We start from the raw sequence: 16,091 nt of genomic DNA on the forward strand, positions 1-16,091 counted from the left end.
TGAATATGACTGAAAAATTTAATTTTTTCTGAAAAGATGGTGTCTATTTACTTGTGACCACGCTGTGTATATAAACACCTCACTCAGATGATGTAATTACTTTTTCATGACAAGGCATTGGTCATGATTTTGTCTGACGAAGTGCTGTGGTTTGGAGCAATTGGATTGTGATTTTTGTCACCTTGTGGGTTTCCATATAATCATTATTTCCATAAACAAAACAAACTTGGACATGATGTTTGCAGGTATAAATTCCAATATTACCGTTGTTATGTAGCATCTTTCTATGGTCAGGGGGAAGTCACTTTCCGTGTTTCGATTCGTTGGGAGATGGATGCATATATTCAACTCGGGGATGTTTTTCTCCGGGGGACTGAAGTTTCCTTTTTCATTGATCTTGCGTATTCTAGGGAGAATTTGGACTCAGTTTTCTGATTCTTTTCTTTACTAAGTCGGCTTTTCGTGAGTCCAATTTGGATTAACCTCTTCCTACTCCTTTTCTTCAATAAGCACATTTGGGTTTTGTGCTTTTGGGGCTTTTCTCTGTGACCTTTACGTCTACTCCTCTCTTGATGGGGGAACAGTTGGGGGGGGCTATTTAGTTTTTCCTTCTTCACCTAATAATCCTGGTTCATGTTGAGAGACTTACTACTTTATTACATGATGGATAGTGATAGATATACCTTGTACACTAGTTTGTCTTTTTGCATGCTTTGGCTTTCTACCTCCAGGGGAATATATTTTTTTCATTTCCACAGATTAAAATTATTTAATTTTCGATATATGGGGGTTCCAAGTTGGTTCATGTGAGCACTTGAACCAATTACTTGCTCTGTGATGTTTCTTCCCCCACAAATTGTTGGCAGTCTATCAATGGGGAATGGGGTCTCCTGTTGACTTTTACCTTGGTCACATTGCCTGTTTCTGTTCCTTCTGTAGACATACCTTGGTGAAGGGACTTTGTCTACCAGTTAGTGAGGTGACAACTTTTGAAGGACACATGGTATTCCTTCACTGCAGATCCATGGGGTTCTGGTATCAAGGTTGGTCTTTCTATTCTGATCTTCACCTCCATTATCCTCTTACTCTGTGGTATTTCCACCTCCTCCTGACCAGTGTGGTGTGGATTTACGTTTCACTGCTATCAGAGTTACTGATCATGGGGGTGGTAGTGACAGTTGATCCTGTTCTTCTGGGATTTTATTTCTGTTTACTTGTTGTGCCTGAGACAAAGGGAGATTCGTGGAGGATCGTTGTTCTTTCTCATCCCAACCCATTCTTTGTTTCTTCCCAGTCCACAATGGAGTAATTTTTCACTCTACATTGGCATTCTTCACCAGGTCCGTGAATGCCCAAGTTTGTGGTTGCTGAGGCATTTCTCCACATTCTCATAGTGAATTCATTTTGCCTTTAGCTATGTTTTGTATACAGGGATCAGGTTCTGCAGTTCAGGGATGTAGTCTTTCATCTAACAACAGCACCATATGACTTCTGCTGGGTTGTAAACGTTTTCACCATGTTTTACATCCAGCTCAGCCACCTCCCATCAAGCTCTAGGCTATGGAATGGGCAGTCAGGCTCTTACCTACAGGGAAGGTTCTATCTCTGGGGTTGTGGGCTTCCTTCAAATCTCTTGCATTTTTTGGGAGTAGGACACATGCTATCCCTTCAGTGGTTCTATTGCAACAAATGGATCTGGAACTTCAATACATTAGTTTTTCCAGCATCTTAGTTCTTGAGTGGTGGTTGATTTGGATCATCTCATTCATTAGCATGTGTATGTGTGTATGTATATCTATATATATGTTTTACATATATATGTGTGTGTGTGTGTGTTTGTGTGTGTGTATGTATGTATCTATCTATGTGGGTGGGTGTATATAAATGTATACTGCCCCTCTGTCCAGAGTTTCTCTTCACAGATACTTCTCTCAGGAGATGCAAGATGAATATTCATTCTACTTCAATATTTAGATTTTCTTGCTGTACAACAGGCAATAATGCAAAGTCTAGATCTTTTGCAGGGCAATATCCTCATGAGATGTTTCATCAATTCCAGTGGTCCCTTAAATTTGGTTCTTTCTCTGTGGGGCTTATTCCAATCATGTCAGCTTCCTGGGGTGATGGAATTCATAGCAAGTTGTCAGTCTCAGTCCCCTCTTTCTCCTGAATGCATGGATTCTCTGTTGTGCAGTTTTCCAATAACTTTGTTCTCATTTGGGGCCTCCTTTGTTAGCTTTTGGCTACTTATTGCTACTCAACTACCTCATCTTCAGGTTTGGGTGGTAGATACAATCAGTCCTGCTTGGATGGGATTGCACATCTATAACTTTCCCTCACTTCCTCTTCTTGCAAGATGTTGCTCACCTAGATTGGCTGGCCTCACCATGAGTTCCTCTTCTACAGTTTCTTCATGCGAGTCCACCTTTGCATCTTCATTTTTGTTTATCTTTATTGAGGCATCCTCAACCTAACCTTCTACGCCAAGACTCTTCCCAGCTCATTGGGGTTTAACATTTACAGTTGCCTGGGGTGTGCCTCACAAGAAGTTTGTACCAACTTTACCAATCATGTTCACCATATCTTGTTTTGACCTGTTTTCTACTTGGGTTTAGCTTCATCTCCTGTCATTTAGATTAGATAACATTTCATCTCCTTTTAGTTATCCTAAACATCTGATAGTTTTAGACTCCCCAGTGCTATCCAGCCTTCTTCCCAACTGGCCTTTTCCATTACTTAATCAAAATATTAAGGTGGTAATACATCCCTTGTCCTGACAACTTTTCGAGCCTTTATCCTCGTGTACCATGTATCATCTCTCCCTTCATGGGTATATTGTTATTGCTGACATGCTGATGTCATCTGCTGGAGTTGTTGACATCTTTTTAGAACTCTTTATCTTTCAATATAGGGCCTTTTATACCCTGATAGGTCCTTTCTTTCCAAGTCTCTGGCCAACAGGGAAGGGGATACACCCCTTTCCACAATTCTTTTGCCACCCATTTCTCACGTCTACAATCAATCCAGTAGTGTTATATGGCTCACTGTAACTCCTTAGTTCTTGTCTCTGTATTCTTTGGGATACTTCAGTTTCCAAAGGTTTATCCCCACTTTCATGGAGGTGGTTTTGAAAATATCCAGGATGCATATTATAGATTTTACATGCGAGGAATCTTCTGAGTTACATCTCATCAGCTTCAGCACATTTGTCTTTCACTGCCCATTTCTTTGATTCACTGGGGGACATTTTATGGGCCTCTATATGATCTTCTCCTAATGCTTTTTTTTCTCACATTCTTTATATGATCTGACAGTTTTTCTTCTGGGGATTTTCCACAAGATTATATGGAGGTGGGAGTAAGCTTGTCTTGTCTTTCTTTTTCAGGGTACCTTACATCTTGCTTTCACTGGATCCCACTCTGTAGCAAGTGTTGCGAAGACAGGTTTGCTTTTATCAATCCAATTCTGCACTAACAACCCATTTGACTATACTTAATTCTGATTGCAACTGGCTCTGCAAAAATGAAGTGTTCCATAAGATCATCTAGGCACATTACCAGATGGTATTACAGTATTATCATAGACCACTACTCATGGACTATCATGAGTAAAGCTAAAGGGGATTCTGACTGTCCCTATCGATCATTGGATTGAATAAATTGGGGTTGGTCTGCTTTTAAAAATTTAGGGAACTTGGTTCTCCTATTGCGCTGTTCCTCCAGAGTGTTTGAGTGTCACTCAAACTATGTGTTTGAGTTCCTACCCCAGTCCCTGGATGTATTTCCCAGATGTCGGTAGGAGCAGCACTAGCCTACATGGGAACCTACTTGTAATACTGATGCAGATTTGATCCTATGCTATCCAGTTGGGGTGTGCTTGACCCTTCTTATGAACAATGTCAGGTTATATATTGTTCATTGATGGAGGTCCACTATCTCCTTATAATCCCGAATTCGAAGTAGTCCCATCCTATGTCCTTGGTTGAACACAGTGTTCCACATCCTGTCCATAATTCTGGGGGTATGTGTAATGCTCTTTTCCCACTCAGTTGAATAGTGAGGATGAATGTTCATAATTCCAGACTGGATGAGTTCTGTCCCTTTGGTGAGTAAGGCATATATGATCCCGTTATTCCGAGGCTGGAGTGGTGCCTTTTGTACTTCTTCAGGTGGAAGGGAAACTTTATCCACTTCAGTGTTGCTTACCTTCTCATCATAAGTGATTACATTATCTGAGTGAGGTGCTTATATACAGTGTCAGGACAGAGGGCGCATTGATGCAGGTGGAGGAATTTGCAAATTAGATATTGCCAAGGGCATTTAAGTGAGATATAAAAGACTGGAGCATGCGAGACCGATGCTTAGATAGATGAAGCCAATGTCAAGGAATAGCTAAAGAGTCAGCGGAGGTAAGTATTATTAGATATACATTTTCAATTTAGAAAAATGTTAGCGTTTATTCTATGAAGCCATCAATTATGCTATGGGAGAGTACACTAGCACTCTCAACGTAGGGATGGCAAGGATACCCGTATTAAAGCAATACAAAAATAATCTGGATTTTCTTCTCTACAGGTCATCAGGAGCAAGATATGAAGAGCTACCTGGCATGGTCACTCTATCTCTGGTGTATATGCTACTTTTCAGCTATCCAGAGCATTCCAAAGTCAAAAACTGACTAATAGCCAAAACCAAGATTACTTGCATTCATTCATCATATTTCTTCAACAGGCCTTTACATGGAGAATAAAATCCCTACATTACTGGCTTCCTTACAGACAAAACAAATAGGATCACAATTTTCAATCATAAAATGTTACATTTATGACTATTTTACTATAGAGTTGTATTCTAAAATTATCTGAAGGAAAGGTATGATGATGAAAGCTGAGATTCTATTTAAACACTAAACATTCAATAGACAAAGTAGAGAAGCCAGTAATGTGGGGAATTTATTCTCTATGTAAAGTCGAGACGTCTTAGTCTGCTATGTGATCATTAGCCAGATCAAGTGATATGTCCACTTCCATCCCTGTCTTGTTTGGTTCCTTTGTTCAAGTTCAGTAGCCAGTCTTACATAGCTTTTTTTTTAGCAATAAAGTTTTTTCCTAATACTTGATTACATTTCTTTATTCCTATAAAATGAACATTTTATATTTTTTTGTCTTAGGAATTGTGTTTATTTTTACAGGAATGATATCATAAATTGTATGATTTAAGAAATGAAGTAATTAAAAAAATTTTATAGGATAAATCAGTTCAGCTTTTTTAAGATTTTCTTATCTTTTTATAGACACGGCGACACTTAAGACTTCGAGAGCTGTTGTTACAGTATTCACATGATGCTTCCCTTATTGTAATGTAAGTACAAGTAGTTATTATGGAAAAATTAGTGCTGTTAATTTTGTATGTTTTTAAATTACCCATATGGACATTATAGTGTTACACTTTTTTTGTGTATTTTTCTTTTCCTGTGTGTGTGTGTGTGTGTGTTTTGATAGCTGTGCATCATAATACAAGAAAAGATATGTTAATTAAGTAACATTATATAGTTTGTCATAAAGTTTTCAGTGTATAAATTGGATGATAATCAGAGACAATTTCTTTGAGTCTGCGATGTATGCACATACTAGATGCTTCATACATCTTTGTTTGTGACCATAGAGGTGAGTCTTAATATCAATATTGTAATACATGGAAGCACTACTTTTGATCTGAATAATTGCTGCTTTCATTTGAAACATGATCTTAACATGGTTCTATCATTTGTCTAGTGCAATTTAATTTCTTCCAGAGATTTTTCATAGGGTTAAGCTCTGATCTCCAAGATACTTATAATGGTATTTTGAATCCAGCTGTGATTTGTACATGCTTTGTGACAGAGAACATTCTACTGGAATAATGGACTAATCTGCTTATCAAACACCTCTGCTATGATGTCTGAAATGGAACCATTTAAATGAGCAGCCATATTGCATATATATTTCACACAAAATGAGAAGAAGGAATCCCAAATTATAATACCCATTGGGTTACATAGACCTGTAAATCTTGAATTTTAGAGAACTCTTGGAAAACTGGTGTTTCATAAATTTATGATTTACACTGGAAAGTTCCTGGAATTAAAAAACAAAACAAACAAAAAAACTCCTTGATATTTGCTAATAACAGTTCTTGAATTTCACCTAGAAATAAAAATGATCTGTTTCTCAATTTTATTTTGATGAATATTACCTTTTTTTTTCAATAAAAAAAATCTATCATTAACACTTTTTTTTTTTTACCCAGGATTAATTTACTGTGATGTGTGGTTACTGTATACACTTGTTTCCAATATTCTAAAAAAGTACATTCCTCATTGTGGGTAAGGGTCATCCTAACTTTTGACAGAAAAGGCCCAAGTTGAGATTAAAGACATCCAAATGATAGGGGTTGATAGTCCCACTTAATCTCCTTTCATGGAAGTACCCTGCTTAGGTGCTCTGGAGGAAAAAACCCCACCCCAAAATAAATTTCAGCAATTTTGATGGTTAATAAAATCCTTTGTCATCTTTATTTCTCTTTTGAAATATCTAATATTGAAGAAAAAAATTAATAAAAGTAACATAAAATAATGAATATGATCATAATCTAATGTAAAATTTTAGATAAAACTTATCAAGTTAAAAATTGAGAGCAGTTTATATGAATTTTTCTAAAAAAAAAGCTGCAGTTTGTCTGACCATAGGAGTTTCAAAAACAAATTATGCTGCACTATCAAACACTCAAAAAAACAACACACCATCTCCCTTAAAATTTCCATTAGCATTAATTCTTTGCTGTCAAACATCTTAAACATTTATCTGCTTAAGTTTCACAGTCGTAATTCTTCAAATAAACAACAATGGATGGAAAACATATTCAGTTAAAAAGTCTTTCACGTGTCTGTCTATCTGAGTCCATCATTTGATTTGTAATTTGATATATTTACAATCGTTTATATATTGGTGAGACAGGTCACAAACTGAGAGATTTTGCGAGCACAGAATATATATTATTAATGTTAATATCAATGATCCAGTCTCCTGACATACTTGAGACAACGAACTAAGTGTTTTAAGGTTTGCACCAGTTGAACATTCTTCACGTGAATGTGGGGAATAGCACTTTATTTATGAAATGAAAAATGTTTTTTCATTTGATGTTTTTTCTCATTATTTTTTATTTTTTTACAATCACTTGTGGTAATCTAATTCATTTCTCTCTCTTTATTTTTTTACCAGTAGTTTAGTATCCCCTAAAAAGGCCATTTTTCTGTATGCTGTTTCCTTCATATTGAATTACCTTGTTGTTCTGTTTCATTCACTCACATTTACTTTATTCTATTTTTCTAATTTATTATATGGATTTTATTGTATTGTTTATTTTGCCTATAATAATCTTTTAAAGTGAGATATGGAATGATTTCCTTGAAAATTTGAAAAAGTTCATGAAAAAACTGCCAGGTCTGTATGAACCACGAAACCTTGTTATAGTTCTCCTTCACACATTTGTGCATCACCATCATTGTCAAATTATTTGCCTAACTACATACAAACTCTGATTCTGCCATCATTTTTAAACTAAATTAAACTGCTTTCATTATTTCACAACATTTATGACAAGTCTTCAAGATTTTTGTATAGAGGGGCTTTACACTAAGCCAAGATAACTGCTTATTTTCCAGAACATTTTTTTGTGTAGTTGGTAGACATACATATTGTTTTTGAAAAATGACTGCAGTGGTTATATATTGTATTTTATGTGTTATTACAGGACATTACCAATGCCACGAAAAGGAACTTGCTCAGCACCAATGTACATGGCTTGGTTGGAAACACTAACAAGAGACATGCCTCCTTTCTTGTTGTTACGTGGAAATCAGACTAGTGTCCTGACCTTTTATTCTTGATTCATATATATTGTACTTGTATATACTAGTAGCTAAGGATGTTATTTGAAGAGTCTTCCTATTGATATAAAATTTTGGGTAAGAAATAATAATAATACCTATATTTCAATGAAAATTCAAAATATCTAATGAATTTAGATAAATGCAGTTTTCAATGTTAAACATTTTTATCAGTTTCACAGAAAGTCAGTTGTTGTAAAATGTAGTATTTTCTGTTGAATACTTAATAGATAAGTTCTTAATTTTTAATGAGAATTGAACAAATTTATTTTCCACTTATTTGATCATAATGTCTGCAATATTACACAGCTTAAACATTTTTCAAGGAATACAGTAAATCATAAAGGAGTCTAGATTCAAATTTTTTCATTTTATTCTGAAAGGAATACTCCTGTCAAAAGCAGCATTTTACTTGTAAAGTTTAGAAGAAGTTAGTAGTTTAGAAATAGATATATATGATAAAGACTGCTGTTTGCCCAATCAAAATTTGTGAAAAACTTCAATTAAAAGTTTTTAAGTTAGGTATGTGAACCATTCTGAATACCAGCAAAGCCTTATAAAATCAATATAAATTAAACCTGCAACATGAAATATTTAAAAAAATTATTTGTTTCTAGTTTTGGAACTCATCTTTCTCTTATGCCAAAAGTTCAAGAAAGGAATTAATTGATGATAGATACAGTCAAAGTGAAGTTTAAATGGAAAAAAGTATATTGTTCTTTTCCATTTGCTACTGCTTCATTGGTTTGTTTCAAAAAAAATATCTTCACTAAATGAAAAAATAATAATTATAATAGCCATGTAAATAGTAAATTAATTCCTCATTTATACAGTGTTGATATTCAAGAAAGATTGTAGTATAAGTATATCTTATTTGTTTAAAAGAAGTTTTAGGTAAAGGGTATTGAGTTGTCTTGAAGATGGAGTAGACCTATATCTTGCACCATAGTTGTTTGTTTGGTGAGGTGTATGAACTGCTAGTGCAGATCTGAATTATGAATTTTGTTGCCATAAATTCCAATAATTTAAATTATGTAATATTTTATTTAGTTAAATTATTATATGTAGGAATTCATGCTAAACTACTTACTGCTTAAAGCAAATGTGCAAAGCTTTAACAGCAGGTAGCTCTGTTGAGACATTCATTAACTATTTTTCATTCATTTTTCTCAGATCACTTCATTGCTTATTTGGTAAAATTCAAATGTTGTAAGCAAATTTGTCTAGTTTGCAGGTGGGCAATATGTGACTTTAAACTGTAGTTTTTCACCCTGAGAGATTTCAACTTCTTGATAAAAGTATCAGTACTAAAATTATTTATGAACAAACAAATTCATCACTTTTAGTAAACTGGTATTTTTTTCTCAAGAGTGTTTTAGAGCACAGGAAAATATCTTTAAAACATCATTAATCTGTTATATATGCAGATTAACACTATTAGTTAGAATATTACATATGCATGAAGACATGTATACAGTGGAAACCATGCATTCATTTCCATTATGTTAAAACACATTAGCAAAACTAATCCAGCATCAATAGATGCGTATCTACTTAAGTAAAAAAACATGTATTAACACAATCCTTGGCACAATATTTACAACAGACTTCTCTAAACACTGAAAGCAGACAAACCAAAAAGTAAATTAGTTACTCAATGCTAGAGGATTTTTTAACTTTAGTACAAGTAACAGTCTATCCTGGAGTGGCTGACACCATATTTTCTGTTAATAAACTGCCAGTAAAGATCTTGCAACAACACTGCAAAACTTTCCTTGGTAAAAATTATCAAAAAATAAAATCATTTTAATAACCTATCAAAGACACACAATTAGGGTGCTTGATGTGTGACAGTAACTCCTGGTTTGACGTTCGGGGACACTGCTTATTTGCTTTTGATGTTAGAAGAAATGTTTATTTGCACTGTATGTTTTACACATTACATGTTTATTTATTAACAGTTCACACAAAATGTGAACATATCTTTTAAAGATACAAGTTCTGTACTTTTTCTTTCTACGAGTTAAAAGATTTTAAATATTAACTATTTTGTTGAGAAACTATTAATTTAGGTATTGCAATATATGAGAAAAATGTTTTTAGTCCAGTAATGATTTAACATGCTTTGAAGAAATAAGTGCACTGGTAATTATTTTAAAGTTTATGTATATATAGTTTTATTTTCATGGAAATAATGTAATATCATTCATGACATGTCTCATACCTAAACAAATGCATTCAACACATCCTGTGAAAACATTATGCTGGCATATTTTAGTTTTGTGTAGAATAACATCTATCAGTTTTATTTATTATACTGTCTAAATCAAGCTGGATTATACAAGTGTAAAATATTTCGTATGAATGATATCTTAAGCATTTCTACCTACAACATGTGGAGTGTATTGTTGTTGATAAAGATCAAATATCTCAAACTTTAACCCTATTTATGTGCAAAACAAATATGCAGGATCTTGTGAAAATTAAGTTTCCTAACCCCACTGAACACACAATGATATTAAAGTAAGTTAGATAAAACACCACATCATTTGTATACATACAATATTAATGGTGATAGGATAGTGTTCTGCCTTCTTAAGTTTTTTTTATTGGATATCACTAAATAACATAATTTAAAGTAGCCTTAATAAAATTGAGATTTAACTGACCAAGACATAATAGAGCAGAGTGTAAAAAAATATGTAGGGAGCCGTCATGCTAAAAGATGACAGAATATAGATGATCTGTAATAAACTTTGGAATTTGCTTCATCCATATTGAACAGCATCTATGATTTGATGGATATGAATACATTTTAAACTTGTTAACATGATACTAAACATGAAAGGATACTAGACATTGGTGTACAGGGTGAGACAAAAGTTACTGTATAGTTGATACTGAAGAAAATATTATGAAGACAACTGAAACCAATTTAATTATTGCTTGTTTCACAGTGAGACATTAGAAATCAAACTATGTTCTAAATTAAAGAATTTTATAGCAGTTTTGCTCCACCCTCTATGTGTGCTGTAATATTAATTGGCAACTGTGATAAGACAGGATAAGTCCCAACAAATTAACATATGAGAATGGTATAAATCCTTTGACTTATTAGTTTTCTATGTTTGATCCCTGTTTTCATTTTTCATCTTTTTATTAAATAGTATGTAGTCATAATTATTCAACTTGTTGAATTATAAATAACATTGTGTATGTGCATTATTTTCTACTAAAACATGGTGAAATGTATCTTCTAAATGACATGTTATGTAATAAAAGTAAGTAATATCTTCTAAATGATATGTTATGTAATAAAATTAAGTAATATATATTTTATATATTCAGAATAGTCTTGTAAAAGTGGCTTTTTTTTAAATGTAGATACTATTCCATTGTACTCTCTAGTTTTCTTTCATGATTATCTTAGTGCTTATGGCTCATTAGGTTGAGTTTTAGGCAAAGTGAGATTTACAAAAAAATAAATTGTTTATTAGCAATGTGGGAGTTGTGTACTGTATTTTACCAGAAGTATGTGATTAGTTTCAAAATAAAACCTTTATCTTCAAAGCATGATACTTGTTTGTGATTTCAATAAATTTATATTAAAAAAGAAGAATAACCTTTTATACTGAGATATACTTTGAATAGCAACATTTGTCTAAAATAATGATTAATAGTAGGTATTGCAGACTGTTTTTAGTCCTTTCTCTTCAAGAATTAAGTATTTATTTAAGCAATTTATTTTTGAATATTTAAACTACTTTGATGCAAGCAGTACTCTATAAATATAAAAATATATAAAAAATTAAACACTTGAAAAATATATAAAAATTTACTGTTCATAACTTCAATATTTTTATTGATAATATTGTAAAAACTTAGCAGAAAACAAAGTAAAAATTCATTTAAAAGTGTTAACAAGCTTCTGAAATAGAAAAATTAAACCTGAATTAATATTTTCAAAAGTAAAATTAGAGTTATTTTTAAGTCTTTTGACTCCTATTTCCCAAAAGAATGATTAGGGCTGTCCATCTTTAGTAATCAGCCACCACATTTCTTAATGCAATTCTTTTGAATATGGTACATACACATAACCCTGGATATCAAATCAAATGCTCCAAGATATGGTAAATGCAGCTTTAACAAATTATTGAAAGTCTGCTGTCAACTGATATTATGAAACTTGTTTATTACAAATTCATATTGTTACAGCATCAAAAAAAATGTTGAATTTCTCAAAGCTTTTTGGCCATGGAACACTTTTGAGCTCTAAAACTATTGATAGAACCCTTAATAAACATTATGTTAAAAAGTTAACTTATAATAATAATAATAATAATAAATTATATTTGTACAATAGGTAACTACATACAGAAGTAAATTTATAGAACTTTATTTCCCGTTTCTTATATTTATACATTAATTATAATTAAACAGTTTCTATTCAAGAAAGTACTTAAGTCTTAACTTTGTAACACACAAACAAAGTCTCAAAAAAAGATTAAAATGTTTGTTCCTTTTAAATGGGAAGAACGTTGTTGCTTCTTTTGCTTGCAAATCTGTTTAATCTTTCCAGTGATACTGGATTCTCATATCAGGTGCATCATTCAGTCCAGCTTGTTGTCTACTTGAAACACTGCAATTGTTTTTCTCTAGCATCTAACTTACAGTAAGTCATTAATTAGGTTCCACCCATAAATGAAATAGTCAATGACAAAGGGAATACAGGGTAGTATGATTTGTGGGCTGAAGAGCTTTTAAACAATACCTGGCCTGTTCCTTTACTCCAACTATGCTAAACAACATTTTCTTGTGGAAATCTTGGGTATATCGTACGTAACACAGTTTGAGAAACTTTGCCATTTCACTTATTTCATTTTTATGCAAATCTTATGAATTACCAAGTGATCTGAATTGAAAGCAGTTGATCAGTCAGCCTGTGCTCCAAATGACCATTTGTTAAAAAAAAGGAACTTTTCGTGTTTCATATCTTGACATTTCACTTTAAAGTAAAGAATAGTCACCACAAACACAAGGGTATCATGGCACAGATGTTGCTTGCTCAAAACCAGTGTTGATAAAGTTCCTGAGGTATCCTTGACCACTTCTCATGAAAAAAAATGTTATTTTTAGGGCTTCTTTGTAGTGTTTGCAGTTAACTTGACAGGATGTGACATGCTTAATGGGATTGAAGTCCAGTAAGTATGCAGGTCGTACCATTTTATCATTTCCCTATTTTCCAAAGAATGTGCTATTCAGTTTAGCACGAGGAAGTTAGACATTATCATCCAATAGACTGTAGTCAGGAATAACTGCACCAGCACATGGCAGAACAAAGGGATGTAGTTCCTGTAATGTGTAACATTAGTGGTACTATTCCACAGGATATGAAGGTTGTTACATCCACAAGTGTTTGCTGCTATCCAAGCTGTATTCCCATCGATGTGATGTGCATCACACTTCTATATGAAGATGAGTTTCATATTGTTTCAGGTTCTCTCTGAATAATTATATGACTTTTGTCAGGCTAACAGAGTGAACCATAACTCATATCTAAAAATAACATTGACTTGCATCTTGTTGATACATTAAATATGCTTTTGGGGTCAATGTAATTAAGCTGTTTTAGCCCATTATTTAGTGAAATGCAGGTCATTTGACATGTGGCATACAGACTGGCCTTGTAATCTCTGTGGTTAACCATCTTTATACTGACATGACATTTAGTTGAGACTGTTAACATCTGACAACCTTATAACAAATATCATACAATTGCCAGTGAGTAAAATGAACTTATATAGGTCATGTATTTATTTTGAAGATGTAGATCTGCCTTGTCTAGGTGTCTGAGCAACTGTATGATTCGTTTGGAAGTAGTTCTTGATTAATGAAACTGACATACCAACCATTTCATGTTCTTCTGCCCATATTCTACAATAATCAATTATCACACAAATATAATGGTTACCATTGTAAGTTTTGGAGCTCCATGGTGATGTCCATAGCTGTTTTCTCTAACAGAACATACAACTTGCTATTGAAGTTTTCCCTGATATTGAAATTATTTCCTTGAAATCTGCAGGAAATGCAGTGTCTGTACAAGTGGAATACATGTCTGTTGAAATGAAACCTATGAGACCATCTCAACAAGTTGGTATCATGTAATGTTCAAAGAGTTCTGGATCTCAGAGACCTCATAACCACTAGCGATATCACAGGTCAGGTGCCATGCTTGCATAGACTGAAGCAATGTTTTGGTACTTCCTCCTATACCTCCAGTTGTTGAAACAACTGTCAGAAGTCACTTTCTTCCATGTTAAGTTCAATGGTCTATGATGGCTGCAATTGCCTTGCTGCTTGGCAAGTAGCAACAAAGCTAAGCACGAGTCCTTTAGATGATCCTCACAAACAATGTCATCACATCTGGTCCTCATTCATCAGTAGAATTTTTGCATTTTTTATGGTTTATTGTCATATCTAATGTTTTGCAGCAGCATTTTGTCCTGGATCTGGACATTTTCGTTAGCAAAAAAAACTTCTGCATTGCCATGTTGGCAAGCCAGTCAGTGTTGTGCAGTGAAGCTGTGCTCCTTTATTACCATTATCCGCTGTTATATATATATATATATAATATACCTTCTAGTTTTCTAAGGTTCACGAGCCATTTTAGTGATGCTCAACCAAAACTAGTGGTAAATTCTTTACCATATAAATAATGACAAAAGAGCTTAACATATACTATGACTTTAAACAGTACTTGCTTTGTTGTGCAGTAAAGGCACTTGATGAACATTAATGTTCTACCTGTATATGCTGTAACATGCTCTACTCTATCTGCACTTGCAACATCACTGCTTTGAATTCTGTTGTCAACTAGGATGATCGTGGCATTTTGTCTCTAAAATCCTAACACTTGGGTATAAAACTGAAACTTATTTTAGGGACTAGAATGACTACACAGTTCCCCAATCCATCTGAAATTGGCATTTATCGTACTTAATGCAGAAAGCAGTTCTAACATAACAAGAAAAGTTTGACACAGAATAGTTATGATAGATAGCCAAAAAAATATCAAACATTGAAATAATATATTCAATCTTTCAACTTCAAACACAAAAATATCATCTACATCTTTTAACCACATAATGTGAGCTTCATCAGCCTCACAAAAGTAGCTGTGTAATATACGGATTAACCAATATCAGGCAAAACATGATAGCTTATATGAATCTTATGACATGCCATTTGGCTTCTGCAATGCACCTATCACTTTCTAGTAATCAATAGAGCTTACACTATGGGGCCTACAAAGGGAAAGATGCTTGATCTCTGTTGAGGACATCTTGGTGTTTGCTGCTAAAAACCCTTTATAAAATGAGAGGTTAATAGTTTCATAGAATTTAAGTCCTATAATACTCATTTGTGGCAAATTTCTCCGAAATAGCTACACCATTGTCTATACTGATTAAAGCTAAAGCACATTTTAGACAGATTTAAAACTGTAACCAATTTCAGTTATTTAAACATGCTTTAGTCAAGGGACAGTTGTTAGCATATCTACAGTTAGATTCATACCAGTTATAGTGGAACTGGAGCAGCAGTATCACAGTTCAAGAATGAAATAAAATGTGTCATCATATTACTGATGGCTCCAGGAGGAAGATACTGCAAAGAAATATCTGCTTCCAGTTCTAGTATTTGTCAAGCATTACTACCACTAATTGTATGATAGGAGGTTTACCATTCAAGCGTACCATGCATTATTGAAATGACTTTATATGAACAGTGAATCCAAAGTGGCAAGGAACCTCCCCAGATCCGATAAGATATTGCCCAAATTATAAAGGATTCAGTGATAACCAAAGAAATAATGAAAAAACAATAATCATGGCTAGTTGCAAGTCGACAGTTGATTTCGAGAATCTTTTATCAGGAATATACCATTAGATTTTGGGTGAGTGTCAATAGATTGTACATCCTGATATGCTGATATTCAACAGGTAGCTAAAGGATCCATAATATGCATGCTTAAGAACTGTGATGTAGGGAATACATTGAACATGGCCAACAAAGGAAAAGAAGCAGACCAACTGAACAAGCAAAATCTTTATTCGCAATTTTGACAGTGTTTGTTTGTTTTGAATTTCGCGCAAAGCTAC

General features: G+C 33.6%; 1 protein-coding gene across 2 annotated transcripts in view; it reads left to right on the forward strand.

Annotated features, from left to right (window-relative positions):
* Positions 1–9,696, forward strand: part of LOC106465993 (solute carrier family 12 member 2-like) — a 95,417-nt gene extending 85,721 nt beyond the window's left edge. For both annotated transcript variants that reach the window (XM_022393960.1, XM_022393961.1), the window contains exons 23-24: positions 5,293–5,360; positions 7,794–9,696. In XM_022393960.1, coding sequence (XP_022249668.1) covers positions 5,293–5,360; positions 7,794–7,929 — 204 coding nt within the window. In that variant the 3' untranslated portion in view covers positions 7,930–9,696. The remainder of the gene's footprint in view (positions 1–5,292; positions 5,361–7,793) is intronic.
* The last annotated feature ends 6,395 nt before the right edge of the window (positions 9,697–16,091 follow it).

The sequence above is a fragment of the Limulus polyphemus genome, unplaced genomic scaffold (assembly GCF_000517525.1).
Source record: "Limulus polyphemus unplaced genomic scaffold, Limulus_polyphemus-2.1.2 Scaffold2116, whole genome shotgun sequence".
Lineage (NCBI taxonomy): Eukaryota > Metazoa > Arthropoda > Merostomata > Xiphosura > Limulidae > Limulus > Limulus polyphemus.